The sequence below is a fragment of the Hemibagrus wyckioides genome, linkage group LG15 (assembly GCF_019097595.1).
Source record: "Hemibagrus wyckioides isolate EC202008001 linkage group LG15, SWU_Hwy_1.0, whole genome shotgun sequence".
NCBI lineage: Eukaryota > Metazoa > Chordata > Actinopteri > Siluriformes > Bagridae > Hemibagrus > Hemibagrus wyckioides.
In genome coordinates, this window is record NC_080724.1 from 21,501,204 (window position 1) to 21,519,629 (window position 18,426).

General features: G+C 40.3%; 1 protein-coding gene across 6 annotated transcripts; it reads right to left on the reverse strand.

Moving 5' to 3' along the window:
* Nucleotides 1-1,019: 1,019 nt before the first annotated feature.
* On the reverse strand, nucleotides 1,020-12,940 carry LOC131365937 (zinc finger protein 135-like). Of its 6 annotated transcripts, none has more exons than XM_058409923.1 (10): nucleotides 12,803-12,940; nucleotides 11,266-11,554; nucleotides 11,076-11,175; nucleotides 9,637-9,685; nucleotides 6,423-6,494; nucleotides 5,099-5,150; nucleotides 4,951-5,008; nucleotides 4,147-4,195; nucleotides 3,382-3,568; nucleotides 1,020-3,234 (listed from the first exon to the last, which is right to left on the reverse strand). In XM_058409923.1, exons 2-10 carry the CDS (start codon nucleotides 11,530-11,532, stop codon nucleotides 1,627-1,629), a joined length of 2,442 nt encoding a protein of 813 aa, XP_058265906.1. In that variant the 5' UTR covers nucleotides 11,533-11,554; nucleotides 12,803-12,940; the 3' UTR covers nucleotides 1,020-1,626. The 6 variants fall into 6 exon arrangements, with proteins under 6 accessions (XP_058265906.1, XP_058265905.1, XP_058265907.1 ...); XM_058409922.1 differs by having other exon boundaries at nucleotides 12,647-12,827; XM_058409924.1 differs by lacking the exon at nucleotides 12,803-12,940 and adding an exon at nucleotides 11,803-12,198.
* Between the last annotated feature and the right edge of the window lie 5,486 nt (nucleotides 12,941-18,426).

Here is an 18,426-nt window from a genome sequence, read left to right on the forward strand (position 1 = left end):
ACCGCGGAGAGGTGAAGAGAATAAGACTGAGAATAAGTATTTCCTCATCATGGCCCCTGTTAGTGGGTGGGATATATCAGGCAGCAAGGGAACATTTTGTCCTCACAGTTGATGTTAGAAGCAGGAAAAATGGACAAGTGTAAGGATTTGAGTGAGTTTGACCAAAAGGCCCAAATTGTGATGGCTAGACCACTGGATCAGAGCATCTCCAAAACTGCAGCTCTTGTGGGGTGTTCCCGGTCTGCAGTGGTCAGTATCTACCAAAAGTGGTCCAAGGAAGGAACAGTGGTGAACCGGCGACAGGGCCATGGGCGGTCAAGGCTCATTGAGGGATAAAATAGTTTAATTATTAAATTTAATGATTTACTCTTATTTCTAGTTATTTTTATTTTATTTTTATTTATTTTTTCCCCTCCCCTTTCTCTGTTTTTCTTCTTTTGTAAAGCTGCTTTGAGACAATGTTCATTGTAAAAGGCGCTATACAAAATAAATTGAATTGAAAAATTGAATTGAAGCGATGCACGTGGGGAGTGAAGGCTGTCCCGTGTGATCCGATCCAAAACAATACTGTTGCTCAGATTGCTGAAGAAGTTAATGCTGGATCTGATAGAAAGGGGCCAGAATACAGTGCAGGATGGGTCAGGGCTGTTTTGGCAGCAAAAGGGGACCAACACAATATTAGGCAGGTGGTCTTAATGTTATGTGTGATAAGTGTATGAGAAATTGTATTATACCTGTGTCATGAGTATATACAGGTCAAGATGGTAGATTTTATAATTAAAAAAAATAAAATAAAAAGTCAAAAACAGTGATGCATTACCACTGCTTTATCAATAATACATAGAGCACAGGTTGCCAGATTGAGTTAAATTCTCCCCAAAACAGCATCAACTGCAACTAAATAAGATCTAAACTAAATCCCAAAGTTATTTTGCTATCCAGTGAATTTACAAACAGCAGCACAATATGCTCCGAGTTTATAAATAAGGAAGGACATTTAAAACTCAAAAACAAATAGATTTTTATATACAAGGGTTTTATTGTGCAACTGTACAACTGTACAACGCAACTCATCCAGGTCTTCACTGCAGAGAAGCGTCACCTTCAGTACTGAGTCGTTTGTAAAATAACCTGACAGGAAGTGATGTGAAGTTCCCGAGAGGCCCAGAGTGGCTCCATGGTTTGATGTGTGGACAGAGGAAGCATGTGCGAAGCAGCGGTCACATGGTTCTTCTTCAACATGGCGGAGTGAAAATTGTGTTGCTGTGGGTTTTGTTCTGGTGTATTTTTCTAAAGTAAATGTAGTGTTTCAGTGAACAGACGTTGACTGAGAAAGTGAAAATGTTTGGTTTTATCATAAATAATACACCAAGTGTTAAGACTCCACCCCCTTGCTTATTTCCTAGTGGCCCGAATTTCAGTGAATTAACACTTGAGCATAATTTTGGAACAAAACAAATTACAGGAGGTGGATATGAAAATGGTGTGAACACTTTCCAAGAATCCTGAATAAAAGCATCTAGTGGGACCGCCGCTGTAGCCTTCACAGCATCATGGATAGCAGCTTTATTGCCAAGAACTGAATGAACTTGGTGTAAAAGGAATAAATACTGTAGTCTGTGGCGCTCATTCGCTACGCTCGTCATCATCTGCGCTTTTTCCCTCTCTTTTCCTCCTAACTGTCTTCTTCCTCCCTCGTTTCGACCACTCTTCGTCGGAAATGGACGTCTCGCTCTCGAACCCTCGGTCCTCCTTCGTTTCCTCGGTGTGTGAAGTGGAGCTTTTCCTCGCCCGCTTTCTCGCTCGCTTCGCCGTTCCCGGGTGGTCGGCCGCGTGCTGGTCATCTTCCGCCGGCGTCCCGTCACCGCAGTGATGCTTCTGAAGGTGGTTCTTGAGGCTGACGTTGTGATTGAAACATTTCCCGCACTGTTCGCACATGAAGGGCCTCTCGCCCGTGTGCAGGCGCATGTGCGATTTGAGGTGTCCGGCTTGCGTGAAGGAACGCTCACAGACGTTGCACGTGTACGGCTTTTCTCCAGAGTGTATCCGGACGTGTCTGTCGTAACTGGCAAGATCGCCAAATCTCCGGTTGCACGTGTCACAGATGTGTTTCTTTTCGCCTCGGTGGCTCCGTAGGTGTTGATTGCGTGCCACAAAGTCCTGGAACTTCTCCGGGCAGTCGGGGCAGATGTAAGGCAGCGACTCTTCGCTGTGAGTCGTCTCGTGCTTCAGTTTGGACTCTTTAGTGTCGAACGGCGTCATGCAGTACTTACAAAAATGCGTGTAGTCTCCGTGAAGTCGCCTGTAGTGTACTTTTTGTCCAGTTTCTGTAAAAAAGCGCTTGCGACACAAGTGACACGCGAACGGCTTGATCTTGTATTCGCACACGTGCTCTCGCGGCTTTTTGTTCGGGTTCGTCGGCATTCTGATGGTTTTGTGGCAATCCTCACACACTCGGTTTTCGGGAGGGATTTCTTTTGCACCGTGCTCCTTCATGGCATGTTTATGAAAACTTGTTATGTCACTAAAATGAATAGAGAAGTCTTTAAAAGTGCTGTTTACGTCCCCGACCCCACACTCTGGGCAGCCGTAGATCCTTTTGTGTCTCCGAATCGTACAAATCATCTTGGCTACGTCTGTGCAGTCTGTACACCAAATAATCGGTTTAATGGTGTTCTGAAATGGTTTCAGCACAAGGAGCTTTCGTGTGTTATCCATGTCAGAAGATTCTTCCAAATCCTCAGACTGATCAAACGAGCTTGAATCCTCATCAGCTTCGGAATTCTCTTCCAAATCCTCTTCCTCGTCGTCGTCCTCGTCGTCTTCTCTCGGTAGCTCGGCACGCCTCACTCGGCCAGTCTCGTCGATCAGCAGTGTTTCCTGATCTGTCTGCAAACCAAAAGCTTTGAGGTGAGTCAGCTCATCTGTCTCATTTTTAACAGTCACGACATTAGCACAATTCCCGACTCCAGCCTCTCCTGTAGCTGTGGAAGCGTAATCCACATGCATCTCCATGAGGTTCGGCTGCTCCTCCTTCATCACCTCATCACAGTCTTCCGGTTCCTCCTTCACTATAATGCTTGAAATGGCCTCGCCGTCTGTCTCGTCTTGTGCAGCGACGTTTCTACACTCGACTGTACCATGTCCTACATGCAGAGTCGCAGACACTAAAGAGCTGTCAGACTCCTGAGTGGGAACTTCTTCATACGACGTGATTAAAGGTGTATCAGCCACCTGGGTGACAAATTATAGGGAAAAAAACAAGATCTTATCTTAATGATTTGGAGGGGTAGCTAGTAGCTAGTATATAGCTTGCTTTACTAATCTGCCAACAAAACCTTGCAAGCAACAGAGAATTATCTCATGGTCTGAGAGTCACACCTTCTCTTTTGGTTTCTCAGCTTGTCTCGAGGTCCACAGTCTGTAGTTAGAGCAGGACAGACACTCTTGTCCGAGAGACAGACTCCCTCCTTTGCCTATTCCTCGAATGCGGCACTCGCTGGAGCACTCCAAACAGCGGTACATCAGAAGTACCAAAACCTCCTTGCTCAAGATCGCGTAACTGCTCCTAGAATACATAAAACATACACAGATTAAACCCTGCTTCTGGAAAAACTAAGGAGCTACAAGGTAGATGAAGCCAAGAAACTGGCAGCCATGTACTTTAAGTGCTGTTCTGGATTCTAATTTGTCAGCAAAAGTACGATGGCTGAGGAGTGCAAAACACAATAACTAATCCAAAAACACAAGGAGAAATCGGACAAAGCAGAAAAGGTAGGTATAGTTTGCAAATGGAATTCTTCCCTCTGATTGGACGAGACATCGGATACTCAGGATCTACAGGAAGTCCAGCGGTAGCTGCAGCAGTAGAAAGTGGATTGGTGTGTGTATGAACACAGCTCTGCTCTTATAGCGCTCCTTACATCCTTTATTCTGGAATAGTTTGCTCTTACAGACATACCTGGAGTGTTTTTAGGGATCGCAAACTAATCTTTACTCCATGATACACTCAGTATCATGGAGTAAAGATTATCCAAAATCAGTATATCCAAAATCACGCCATATGAACGTCCTTCACTCCATCCTGTTTTTGCTGAATTTTTTGTTATATGTACTCAAACATCCGTGAAAAACAGAGACACATACTCAGATAAGCTGCTGTATCCGTCATCATCGAAAGCAGACGACCTCGGATCTGAAAAATAAAGGGAAAAAAAGGCAAGCATGACGTTAAACACTGTAAAAAGATCTATTTTACACTCCAAACTGATTTCAAAATAAATAAACTCAATTTAAACTACTATAATTATTACTAACTAAAGTCAGTATATATTTACACAAGTTACACTATACTCCCAAAAGTTTTGGGACACCCATCTAAATCATTGAGTTCAGGGGTTGGGCTCCGCCCCTTAGTTCCAGTGAAAGGAACTCTTAATGCTTCAGCTTCATACCAAGACATTTTGGACAATTTCATGCTCTTTGTGGGAACAGTTTGGGGATGACCCCTTCCTGTTCCAACATGACTGCACACCAGTGACCAAAGCAAGGTCCATAAAGACATGGATGAGTGAGTTTGGTGTGGAGGAACTTGACTGGCCTGCACAGAGTCCTGACCTCAACCCCATAGAACACCTTTGGGATGAATTAGAGTGGAGACTGTGAGCCAGACCTTCTCGTCCAACATCAGTGCCTGACCTCAAAAATGTGCTTCTAGAGGAATGGTCAAAAATTCCCATAAACACACTCCTAAACCTTGTGGAAAGCCTTCCCAGAAGAGTTGAAGCTGTTATAGCTGCAAAGGGCGGAACAACTCCATATTACATTCATGTGCATGGAAATGCAGACGTCCCAAAACTTTTAGCAATATAGTGTATATTATATACAAGTATACAGTTTACATTTAAGTGCCGTATCGAGAGTGATTACAAAGACAAAATGACTTCTGACCTTTTCCACATCCCTGTGAACCGGCCAGCGGTTTATCCATCATACTGCTCGTTAATTCCTGTCATGTTTAAATGATAAAATGACAATGATACGCTGAAAAACAAATTTAATCAATCATTCTTATTTTTCTGGATGTGACTGCACTTACGAGTTCAATCTCCACCGGCGCTGACGGGTCGTCATCTGAGATACAGCTCCCACTGAACGCAGAAAAGAGTTAAAAACAATATTAAGGACTCAAGCCTGTTATACAAACTCGTGCCTCCATTACTCATTTAAACATTACTCATTTCTAGCACAGCACTGGTGAAGCCTCCAATCTGATTGGTCAGAAGGTGTGCGTTACTTTTCTATAACAGTATAGACTGGATAGTAACATGAAAGATACCTTTATATTCTAAAACATCTTAGTATCTATAGTACAGCTTATTTACAGAGAAATGTATGTAACAGACATTTATTTCTGACCTCAGGGGACAGAACTATTTAAGATGTTCTGGAATCCTGGTTGTCATGAAGGCCACATAACTAACATTCCTGGTTCAAATTAAATCATTCCTGAATAAAATAATCTTTAAAGAATAATGTCCAAGTCCAAACTCCATGTTTATTTTGTAACAATTACTAAGCCAAAGAAATCCTGAAGAATAAAACTAAAGCTCCGCTTAGGCAATATACACTTATATTGTCAAAAGTTTTGGGACACCCCTTCAAATCATTGAATTCAGGTGTTGTTTTTCAGGGGTCGGACTCGGCCCCTTAGTTCCAGTGAAAGGAACTCTTAATGCTTCAGCTTCATACCAAGACATTTTGGACAATTTCATGCTCTTTGTGGGAACAGTTTGGGGATGACCCCTTCCTGTTCCAACATGACTGCACACCAGTGACCAAAGAAAGCTCCATAAAGACATGGATGAGTGAGTTTGGTGTGGAGGAACTGCACAGAGTCCTGACCTCAACCCCATAGAACACCTTTGGGATGAATTAGAGCGGAGACATCCACTTCCACTTCTCGTCCAACATCAGTGCCTGACCTCACAAATGCATTTCTAGAGAAGTACAGTCTCACAGTCTCTGCTCTAATTCATCCCAAAGGTGTTCTATGGGGTTGAGGTCAGGAGGTGCAGGACAGTCAAGTTCCTCCACACCAAACTCACTCAGCATGAAATTGTCCAAAATGTCTTGGTATGAAGCTGAAGCATTAAGAGTTCATTCACTGGAACTAAGGGGCCGAGCCCAACCCCTGAAAAACAACCCGTGAACTCAATGACTTGGAGGGGTGTCCCAAAACTTTCTGACAATATAAGTGTATATTGCCTAAGCGGAGCTTTAGTTTTATTCTGCAGGATTTCTTTGGCTTAGGAATTGTGGCAATTACCTAAATGGGAGCACAATGCTGTTGAATTTCCGTTTCATTTTGGTCTTTAAAGATTTAAAGTGAATGAAAATCTAAATGAATAAACACTACTCACTGAAGAGAGAACTCTTGGGCTGTAACAGGCATCCTCTCATCAACTCTTGCTGTCTGTGAAACGCCTTCATAGCTACAGGAGGAAAAAATGACAACTCGTTAATATTAAGGGAAATAAAATAATCCATTTACTGGATTAGAAATATCTGTTACTGCCCAGAAGTTTAACAACTAAAAATTCTGAACAATAGATAAAATTATCTTACGAGGTTTTATATACACTGATCAGGGATAACATTATGGCCACTGAGAGGTGACGTGAATAAGACTCCTCATCATGGCCCCTGTTAGTGGGTGGGATATATTAGGCAGCAAGTCAACATTTTGTCCTCAAAGTTGATGTTAGAAGCAGGAAAAATGGACAAGCGTAAGGATTTGAGCTTTCAGTTTGACCAAAAGGGCCAAATTGTGATGGCTAGACCACTGGATCAGAGCATTTCCAAAACTGCAGCTCTTGTGGGGTGTTCCCGGTCTGCAGTGGTCAGTATCTATCAAAAGTGGTCCATGGAAGGAACAGTGGTCAACCAGTGCCAAGGTCGCGGGCAGTCGAGGCTCATTGATGCACGTGGGGAGTGAAGGCTGACCCGTGTGATCTGATCCAACAGATGAGCTACTGTTGCTCAAATTGCTGAAGAAGTTAATGCTGGTTCTGATAGAAAGGTGTCAGAATACACAGTGCAGGACGGGTCAGGGCAGCAAAAGGGGAGACCAACACAATATTAGGCAGGCATAATGTAATGCTTAATAAGTGTATGTTAGTGATGCAGGCAAAAGTTCTGGCACCCCTAATGTAAACAAACGGACATGTACACGTTTGCCCACAATCCTATGAGCTCCTCTTTAACGCCAGGCTCCTGGCAGATATCTATCCTATAGCTAGATGTAAAAGGCTGCTATAGTATAAAAAGTAAAAACGTAAGACTGAAAGTTTTGACACTCCTTTTTGACAGAAAACACGCACGCGCCTCACTGCCAGCTGGGATAACGTTACCTAGCTAGCTCGAGCCTGCTAACAACAAGCCGTGACTTTTAGCATCCATAACGCGTCTTTTGTTAGCGGCCAAGCTAATAATATTGGGTCATATCTATATATAACCATATTTTATATATATATATATATATGGATATCTCCTTTACAAATCATAACTCTGGTATTATTCGTCTTATTTCCTTGCTATGCTAGTGAGCTAACTGACAATAACAAAGTACTGAAAGGTTAATAAATCAGATTAGCAACTTTCGCTGCGGATGTAACTTAAAGAAACACTTGCAAATGATACCTTTTTTGCAAAGTGCATCATTGCAGAAGTTTAATTTTTGCACAATTTACCTATCCAGGAGAAACCTGGCGAGTTGGGCGTCTGTTTTCAGGCCTTTCTCTTCTTTCAGAGCTCTCCATCGGTCAAACGCAGTTCCTACACTAACTCTGGTTTTACTCCTGAACGCATCGTACAGCTTTTTAGACAAGTACTGGACCGGCTTTGGCTTTGGCACTTCAGTGGAAATCACTTCTAACTCATCCATATTCCAGACGTATGAATATGGAGAACTTTTACGCCTTGGTTATACAAATACAGATGTGTCGTTTGCAAACGAGTCTTTGAACCGACTCTTTGGGGTGAAATAGGTGAGTCGACTCACATGCCCGGTTCGAAGTTTTTTTGGTCTTTTTTCAATAGATTTATAAAAAATCATTACTTCATTCCAAGTACCGCGTAGAAGATCAATATCACAATCACAAATCTTACAAAAAATACATATCGCAATTTTTCCTGTTTAGAGAGATAACAATTTAACCACTTGGTAGCCGAAAGAATCTATGAGCCGAGTCAAATAATTCGACTCAGTGAAAAGTAGCGCAGTTATTTCTATTTAAAATATTCAACTAATTGAAATCAATTAATTGATCTCAACCAAGCTCTTAAGTTTTGAGGAAGGAGTTAATACATTTAATGAATCACTAATTCTATTTCTTAAACCATTATGTCAAATTCCACTCCATTTTCAATTCTATTACAGTTTTTGAGAAGAATTGATCTCTAAATGCATAAATAATGTACATTGTGGGACATGCATGAAAAATTACATAACAAATAGCACCAATAATGACAGATTAATCGATGCAAAAGTATTCAAGGTTTCTAAGTATTATGACAAGCTTATTTTTACATGTGTGTGAATGAAAGGGAGGGAAGTGGAACAGTAAGATTACAGGGTGAAGAGATGAAGAAGGTACAGGAGTTTAAGTACTTGGGGTCAACAGTCCAGAGTAATGGAGAGTGTGGGAAAGAGGTAAAGAAGCGAGTGCAGGCAGGTTGGAATGGGTGGAGAAAGGTGTCGGGAGTTCTGTGTGATAGAAAAATATCAGCGAGAATCAAGGGGAAGGTGTACAGGACGGTGGTGAGACCAGCCATGGTGTATGGTTTATAAACAGTGTCACTGAGGAAGAGACAGGAGTCAGAGCTGGAGGTAGCAGAGCTGAAGATGTTGAGGTTCTCTTTGGGAGTGACACGGTTGGACAGGATTAGGAACGAGTACATCAGAGGGACAGCTCATGTTGGACGTTTGGGGGACAAAGTTAGGGAGGACAGATTAAGATGGTTTGGACATGTCCAGAGGAGGGAGAGTGAGTATATTGGTAGGAGAATGTTGGACATGGAGCTGCCAGGCAGGAGGAAAAGAGGAAGGCCAAAGAGGAGGTATATGGATGGAATAAATGAGGATATGAAGCTAGTGGGTGTAAGTGTTGAGGATGCAGAAGATAGGGATAGGTGGAGGAGATGAATCACTGTGGAGACCCCTGAAGGGAAAAGCCCAAAGAAGAAGAAGAAGATTACCTTTATTAAGAGGCTTGTAAGCAAACGACCGTTTATAAGGTTAAACCCAAGTGATAAACAGGAACTAACTTGTCTTGTGGACAGCACTGACTACTATAAATGGATAAAAGTGTAACAGGTCCCTTTAAAAAAATAAAAAATTGCACCAGACAACCTGCTGTGGATGAAGATGAATTAAACTTCATCACGTGTAGCATCACCGTCAAGAGGAAAGTTTTCATGCATTCTAAAGGGAATGCTTCACTTCACTGCTTTATAACGGACCCAGATCATTTCCTCTTACAGATATTCAGATAGTGGAATAAGAAACACCCCTAAACCAAAACATTCAATGCATTAACTTTAACATTAAGTATATTAAGCATATTGTACAAATACCTGTCCGAGTCGGAGTCTGCGTTCTGTCCGACTGTCCAAACCTGAATTGCTGAAAGAGATCATAAATCATCAGGAATTAGATATAATTATAATAAAGGAAGAGCAAGTATGGAATTTATCCAGGATAATCGTAGACCTCTTTTCCTCTGCAGGACTGATAGCTTGGGGCTTTGCTGTACATTATGCAGGGATACGTGACAGTGTCTCTTGATGTCATTGCCCTATAAACAAGACTGTAATGGTATCAATGGCTGATGGAGATTCCTTAAAACTCCTTGTGTGTGTATAAACAGAACTGGGTGTGCTGTCTGGGTGGGAGGGGCATAGCCACTCTCGCCTGCAACAGGAGCCAATTGTGAGAGTCTGTGAGCTCATGTATGTGGAAGAGGGCAGACAGCACTTTCCTCAGTGTGTTACAATGCCATGTGATGTAGCATGAGGAGCTGTAGGAAAAGATGCATTATTATTTTTATTATTGTTGTTGTTGCTTTTGGCTGCTCCCTGTTCAGGGTCACCACAGTGGATCATCTGGTCAGAATAATTGATTTGGCACAAGTTTTGTTTTTTTACACGGGATGCCCTTCCTGACACAACACTCCTATTTTATCTGGGTTTGGGACCGGCACTGAGAGTTGACCCCTGGGTTAGTTCCCTGCCCGGGAATCAAACCTGGGCCACAGCAATAAGACCACAGGATCCTGCCACTGGACCACCAGGTGAACTATTGTTGTTATTATTATCATCAGCAGCATTGTTATGTGACTCATAAAGCCTTCATCTTGGCCAATTACTTACTGTTTTATGATTGTAGGAAAGCTGGCTAGTGAGTGGAAATTGGACGAAAGGAGTAAATGACTATACAAATACACTGATCAGGAATAACAATACGACCACGTACAAGTGAAGTGAATAAGACTGGCCCCTGTTAGTGGGTGGGATATATTAGACAGCAAGTGAACATTTTGTCCTCAAAGTTGATGTTAGAAGCAGGAAAAATGGACAAGCGTAAGGATTTGAGCGAGTTTGACAAAGAGCCAAATTGTGATGGCTAGACCACTGGATCAGAGCATCTTCAAAACTGCAGCTCTTGTGGGGTGTTCCCGGTCTGCAGTGGTCAGTATCTATCAAAAGGGGTCCAAGGAAGGAACAGTGGTGAACCGGAGACAGGGTCATGGGTGTCCAAGGTTCATTGATGCATGTGAGGAGTGAAGGCTGGCCCATGTGATCCGATCCAACAGACGAGCTACTTTTGCTCAAATTGAAGTTAATGCTGGTTCTGATAGAAAGGTGTCAGAATACACAGTGCAGGACGGGTCAGGGCTGTTTTGGCAAAAGAGGGGGACCAACACAATATTAGGCAGGTGGTCAGGCAGGTAATGTTATGCCTGATCAGTGAATACTTCATGCCTATAGAAAGAATAGAAATATGTGTTATTTACCTTTACTACGTCTGTAGATTTTCGGTGGATTGACTTGCACGCTTACGTTGGCAGTATTGCGCACTCTCTCATACTGGCATCCGATACTTCTGATCGACGGCTAAAATGTGACATACATGACATCTGATAAGAAACTTTTGAAGTTTGGAACATAAGTGTGTTTGCTAAATTCTTCGTCAAAACGACTTACCGTTCCAGACGGAGGAGCGCCGACCGTGTACAAAGACGGAACTGCGTTCTCGATCAACCTGAGGTAACTAGTTATCCCGGCGTTAAACAGCCCCAGGTTATTAAAGGAATCGTCCGGAAAGTGTCTGTCACATATCCGAGAACTCGAACGAATACCGCTCTCTTCCAGATGAGCAAACTCCAGCCATCTCTTTCGCAGCCAGGGATCGGTGGGGAATGTGAACAAGGTGCGGGGAGAAGAGCAGCCAAAAACACAGCGCCGGACCATGTCTGCTGCAGGCAAACAGGTTCTGCCAAACATACAGGCATCATTTATTACACACAACATCTCACCCTACTTCCCGAAAGAAGGAGCTGTGAAAGTGAAACTAAATCTTTATCACCAACAAAATCCATTAAAGGTGTTTTTCGATCATGTCCAGATCAGCACTGTTACACCTCACAGGTATGTCACTATTAACACAGCTACAACATGATTAAACATGACTTAAAACAGGTCTAACATCCATCCATCCATCCATCCACCCATCTTCTATACCTGCTTTATTCCTAATTAGGATCACGGGGATCTTCTGGAGCCTATCCCAGCACACATGGGGTGAAAGTACACCCTGGACAGGTCACCAGTCCATCACAGGGCCACACATATAGACAGACAACCACACACACTCACACTCACTCCTATGGGCAATTTAGAATTACCAATCAACCTAATGTACATGTTTTTGGACTGTGGGAGGAAACTGGAGTACCCGGAGTAAACCCACACAGGCACGGGGAGAACATGCAAACTCCACACAGAAAGGCCCCTGCCTGTTCAAACCTGAGGCTAACAGGTCTAAGATCATGTTCTTAAATTACTTTTACATTTAAGCATGAACTACAAATATGAAGCACAATGAATTTTACATATTAATGAACTGATGCTTTACAAAGTAATAATAATAATAATAATCGTTATTTTTTTTGTTTTTGCTTTTCAAACAAGAACATATGTCAAAATGTCCACAAATATACAAAATAAATATTGTTGTAGTTTTAGTTTTTAGTCATAGTTTGAATATTTATTATCATTTTTTCAAATTATTATTATTGTTATTATTATTACCATTATTATTATTATTATTGTTGTTGTTGTTTTGTTGTTATTATTATTATTGTTATTACCATTATTATTATTATTATTATTATTATTAGGAAGAAGAAGAAAAAACTTCGTAAAAACAGACACAAAGACAAAGTAATAATCGTGTTGATCAACACATTTCATTTCCACGTTATTTAAATAGAATATTAATAATATTTTAATCATATATTAAATATATATTCATATATATTCATTTTTTATTCTTATTTATTTATTTTTTGTTGTTGTTGTTTACCTGTAGATGATTACCGGCGTGCCGAGTAAATGTATTTCCGGTTAGAACCCGGAAGTCGACAGGACACGAGTTGTCAAAAAAAAAAAGAGCTACATTTGGGCAACGTTTCAAATACTGAGCCAAAATGAATAACACTGAAGGGAAATGAATTATTACCGTGAACAGCGCCTTCACATCAACCACCGACAAATAAATAAAAATAAAAACAACAACAACAACAACAACAACTGAAATATCCAGTAGCCGGGACGGAGAGGAGGGCTAACGCTAAGCAACACAACAGAGCCAGGCATTGGCCCCGCCCCCTTTTCTGACGTCACCGGGCTGCGACACCTGAGTGAGAGCGAATTGGCATTATGTTTACGAAGCGTATTATTCGGTGTTATAACTAATTATAAACGAAAATTATGAATATGTGTACAAAGTATATATAATTTCAGGTTCTACTGAATAAAGATTGACTAACTGTCTAAAGGAATACGAATTGAATCTGATTTTTTCTTACTATTTGGATGACATAAACAGACCATGTCCACGTGCACCTCCACTAATAATTTATTCCCTTCACACAGCTTGATATCTTTCTTGGCTTTCTTTTCAGGACATGTCTTGCTTGGAGATTTTTCGGGTTTTTGAGACGTGCTTGTTTTTGGTTTTATTCTCTAGTAATTGTTTTTCACGCTTAGGTTTTAGAATTTCCGTCACGCGTTTCACCTCGTCCTCATTTAATTTTGTACCTCCAGGGCTTCCGTAGCGACACGAATGTGTTTTGAGTCTCTGTACGTTAGAACACCGCTAGGTATTTTACTTATACTTTACCCACCTTTTTCATAATATTATTGTGCGTTAATTATACAAATTAATTAGGGTATTCGGTTTACAGCTGCTAAATGATTTCAGGAGCTGAATTGCACGCTTTAAGGATTTTTTGTTTTGTAAACAAACACGACCCGTGTAGGAGTTAGCACGAGTTACCTTTGTTTATTTATTTATTTTTAATTGGACGCGGGAATTGACTGATTTCCAAAAAAGGCATCGTGTTGTATATTTAATCTAACTAATATAGAAGTTCCTGGACGTTTGTAATTACAAAACTTTAATAAAAATCCTACAAAAAGGCAAGCTAACAGTGTTTAAAAGATGTCTGGCGCAGAATGATGATGTCATACCATACTATGTACGCTTGTTTAGGACGCCGCGACATCTTTACATTAAATTTATTTCACCCCTCATTTACATTTTTTAAAGATGATTAAAAAAAGCTGATTTGATGTTAAACGTTCCAGTGTTAAGCGTTTGTTGCAAATACATACTTTCCTAGCTAATCGAATCATTTATTTCTTTTCCTTTGGTGGCTGTTAACTAATCTGGTGTTTGTTTACATCCACGCGCACACAGACTAAACAGCCATAACATTAAAACCATGAATAACATTGATTGTCTCCTTACAATGGCGCTCGTCCAGAGGTGGGATATATTATTCAGCAAGTCTCAAAAAGTGTGTGTTTGAAGCAGGAAAAATGGACAAGCAGAAGGACCTGAGCGACTTTGACAAGGGCCAGATCGTGATGGCTCTACAGCTGGGTCAGAGCGTGTCTGAAACGGCGGATCTTGTCGGCTGTCCAGAGGCTGCGGTGGTCAGTATCTATACTCATTTTGGTCTGCATGATGACCGATACACATAGATACTGATCCATTTCTGGTTGTATCTATCTTCACGCCAGCAAGAGATCATGGAGGAGACTGATAAAAAGAAAGGAAGATCCAAGCAGAAAAGCAGAACGAGGCCTCAAAAAAACCCACCGGTATGGTGAAGGACGAAGAACAGACACACACTCGGATAATACACTTTAGGGACGTCTGCCTTTACATGCACATGAATGTAATATGGAGTTGTCCTGTCCTTTGCAGCTATAACAGCTTCAACTCTTCAGGGAAGGCTTTCCACAAGGTGTAGGAGTGGGTTTATGGGATTTTTTGACCATTCTTCTAGAAGCGCATTTGTGAGGTCAGGGACTAATGTTGGACGAGAAGGTCTGGCTCACAGTCTCCACTCTAATTCATCCCAAAGGTGTTCTATGGGGTTGAGGTCAGGACTCTGTCCAGGCCAGTCAAGTTCCTCCCCACCAAATTCTCTCATCCATGTCCTTGCTTTGGTCACTGGTGTGCAGTCATGTTGGAACAGGAAGCGGTCATAACCAAACTGTGGATCCCCAATCCACAAAGCATGAAATTGTCCAAAATGTCTTGGTAGGAAGCTGAAGCATTAACACCTGAATATAATGATTGAGGGGTGTCCCAATACTTTTGACACTAGTGTATATGGATAGTCCTGGGTTTAGATTTGATGGTGAACCACACACACACTGTTCAGGCAAGATTCACCTTTTAAAAAGATCTCCAGTTAGATACAGGTGTAAAGGACACTTATGGAACTGGAGCTCTATTGATCCACTAGGGGGCAGAATAGAGCAATAGAGAATTCACTGTGTATGGTAACTAATTTGATCTATATTGTTAGATCATAATAAAAGATCATAATAAAATTTAGCCTTTTAATAAAAAAGGCTAAATGGAATCTCATTCATGTGCATGTGACATCATCATCAGAGTACCCATAATGCAGTTCTTCTTAGTGAGCCAAGCGTCTCGATACACTTCAGTGAAATACCCATAATGCCTTTCTCCTCAGTCAGAAAAGCATTTTGTGGCAAAATTTGCCATTATCATCTCTTGGCTTGGAATAACTCTGGCTTTCCGGCGACATTTCCCCAGGTCGACTCCATGAGACATACAAGATATCTGTGACCCGAGCAGCATCCATGCTGTGACCGCTGAGGTTTTTACTTTATTCATTCCCATTACCCATTTAGAAAAGTAATAAAAAGCTCACATTTATCAGTGAGGTACTTACCTTGATAGTGGGATTAGTTATAAACAAAAAAAAAAAAAGTCATACACTATATTGGCAAAAGTATTGGGATACCCCTCCAAATCATTGAATTCAGGGGTTGGGCTCCGCCCCTTAGTTCCAGTGAAAGGAATGCTTAATGCTTCAGCTTCATACCAAGACATTTTGGACAATTTCATGCTCTTTGTGGGAACAGTTTGGGGATGACCCCTTCCTGTTCCAACATGACTGCACACCAGTGACCAAAGCAAGGTCCATAAAGACATGGATGAGTGAGTTTGGTGTGGAGGAACTTGACTGGCCTGCACAGAGTCCTGACCTCAACCCCATAGAACACCTTTGGGATAAATTAGAGTGGAGACTGTGAGCCAGACCTTCTTGTCCAACATCAGTGCCTGACCTCACAAATGCACTTCTAGTAGAATGGTCAAAAATTCCCATAAACACACTCCTAAACCTTGTGGAAAGCCTTCCCAGAAGAGTTGAAGCTGTTATAGCTGCAAAGGGCGGAACAACTCCATATTACATTCATGTGCATGTAAAGGCAGACGTCCCAAAACGTTTGGCAAGATATTGTAGATAAATGTCCAGATTTTACAAACCGGCATGATTTTTATAACTAAACAGAAAATTAGATGTTAAATGAATGAAACAGTTCTAAAGGATCTAAAGTGGAAGGAAACTTCTGTTTCTCTGTTCCTCTTCTCTTTATAGTAACACATCTCTGCCATCTCTGCCACAACTAAAGGCATTAACACTAATCCTGTATGAGGAAAAAGCTTGTCTAAGTCATCTTTATTCTTTCTTTCTGGCAGGTCTGAGAACAGAACGTCTCCGCTTTCAGCTTGAGGAGCTTCACCTCGTGTCCAACATCACAGATATCTTTCTAGGAGAAGCAGAGTATCTCACACACACACACACACATGTACACACACACGTACTGGTTTAGATTGTGTGAAAGCCGTTTTCCTGATTTCCTGAGAGATGATACTCGGCTATGTTTACTAGCTCGGTTTGTAGACTTTGTGGTGGTGGTGTTGTTTGTTTGTTTGTTTGTTTTTGTTCTGTTTATGAGTTACAAACATGAAAATCAGTATTGATATTGAATTTGATGAAGCAGATCTTCTGATACATTTCAGCCTTGTCGGAAACAACGGAAAAAAGTTTTTTTGTGATTAGGTTCATTATTATTTTGTTACTTTATGCAAATTAGTGAAATGGACTGGAATGAAAATATGAATATCTAATATAAAATACATTTCTGGTTTTGTTTATCTCCTTCTGGATTGTATTTTCTTTTATATTTTATTGGTATAAATAAAAAAAAGTGAGTTCAAATATTAATTACAAAGTGTATGATTTTTTTATTTGGATTTTTTATTATTATTTTTTAGGTAAATTCAAACAAGAATTACAAAGTGTATGTTTTTTTTATTATTATTTTTTATATGATTTTTAAAAAAAATTCAAACATTAATTACAGTGTATGATTTTTTTTCTACTTTTTAAAAGTAAATTAAAACATTAATTACGAAGTGTATAATTTTTTTTGAAGTAAATTCAAACAAATTACAATATTTTTATTTTTCTATTATATATATTATTTTAAAGTGAATTCAGATATTAATTACAAAGTATGATTTTTTTTATTATTTATTTTTTTAAGTGCATTTAAACATTAATTACAAGGTGTATATATATATATTTTAAATTAAATTTAAACATTAATTACAAGGTGTATTTTTTTAAATTATTTTTTTTAAAGTGAATTCAAACATTAATTACAAAATGTATGATTTTTTTATGATGAACATGAGAAATAATAATTAATTTGCAATTTCTTTATTTTGTTAAGAGCTAAATACTAAAGCTAAAGAAAAACAAAATATTTTTTTAATTTTTAAATAAATTCAAAGCAGCCATAAATCAATGGAGCGTGTGCAATAAGAGCTGGGGATTTCCGGTGACTGTTGTTGCCATCTGGATAGCCACCATCTCTCCATCAGGGTCTGTACACAAATGACCCATCTGTTAATCACCCACAATCCCCTGCGTTAAAATCAGCCACATAAAAGATTGTCCCTTGAGCCATCTGTGCATCTGAACGCTTCTCTGAAGAATCGGCACAAAGAATCGATTCACGAAACGATTCATCTGCTTGAAGCCTTCAAAACGCTACTCATTAGCGCCATCCTCTGGCTAAACGAATTCATTCGTGTACTTTATCCAGTCTTAATGCTTTTATTTGTGTCTTAAAATTTGTTTTACTGTATATAACATAAGTAAATATACCCCTGTGCAATATCGCTTAAAACATCAAACGAATCGAAATTCTTGATGTGGTAAAATTTTGAATCATTTGACATTGAAGTGTCACAGGGGTGTACTTAGTTTTGTAGCCCACTCTAACATCCTGAGCTTGAAGAAAAATTTACTTTCACACGTAACCAGGTTCGCCACTAAGAAATATTTGTAATGTTCCAGAAGAGACTCTGCATCCTCCGAATTTCCCAAAGAAATATGTTCTCCTCCTTCTTTATATATATATATATATATATATATATATATATATATATATATATATATATATATATATATATATATATATATGACTAGGGTTATTTCTAATTTCACATTTCTATCAGAACCAGCATTAAGTTCTTCAGCAGTTTGAGCAACAGTAGCTTGTCTGTTGGATCGGATCACACGGGTCAGCCTTCTCTCCCCATGAGCCTTGACCGCTCATGACCCTGTCTCCGGTTCACCACTGTTCTTTCCTTGGACCACTTTTGATAGATACTGACCACTGCAGACCAGGAACACCCCACAAGAGCTGCAGTTTTGGAGATGCTCTGATCCAGTGGTCTAG

Bases quoted from the DNA above. Each gene is read 5' to 3' on its own strand.
- LOC131365937 (XM_058409923.1), bottom strand. From the start codon at position 11,532: ATGGTCCGGCGCTGTGTTTTTGGCTGCTCTTCTCCCCGCACCTTGTTC. The intron at 5,151-6,422 runs GTGAGTAGTGTT...TTCTGCGTTCAG, and splicing joins GCCCAAGAGTTCTCTCTTCA to TGGGAGCTGTATCTCAGATG. The intron at 3,235-3,381 runs GTGTGACTCTCA...TTTGTCACCCAG, and splicing joins CTGAGAAACCAAAAGAGAAG to GTGGCTGATACACCTTTAAT.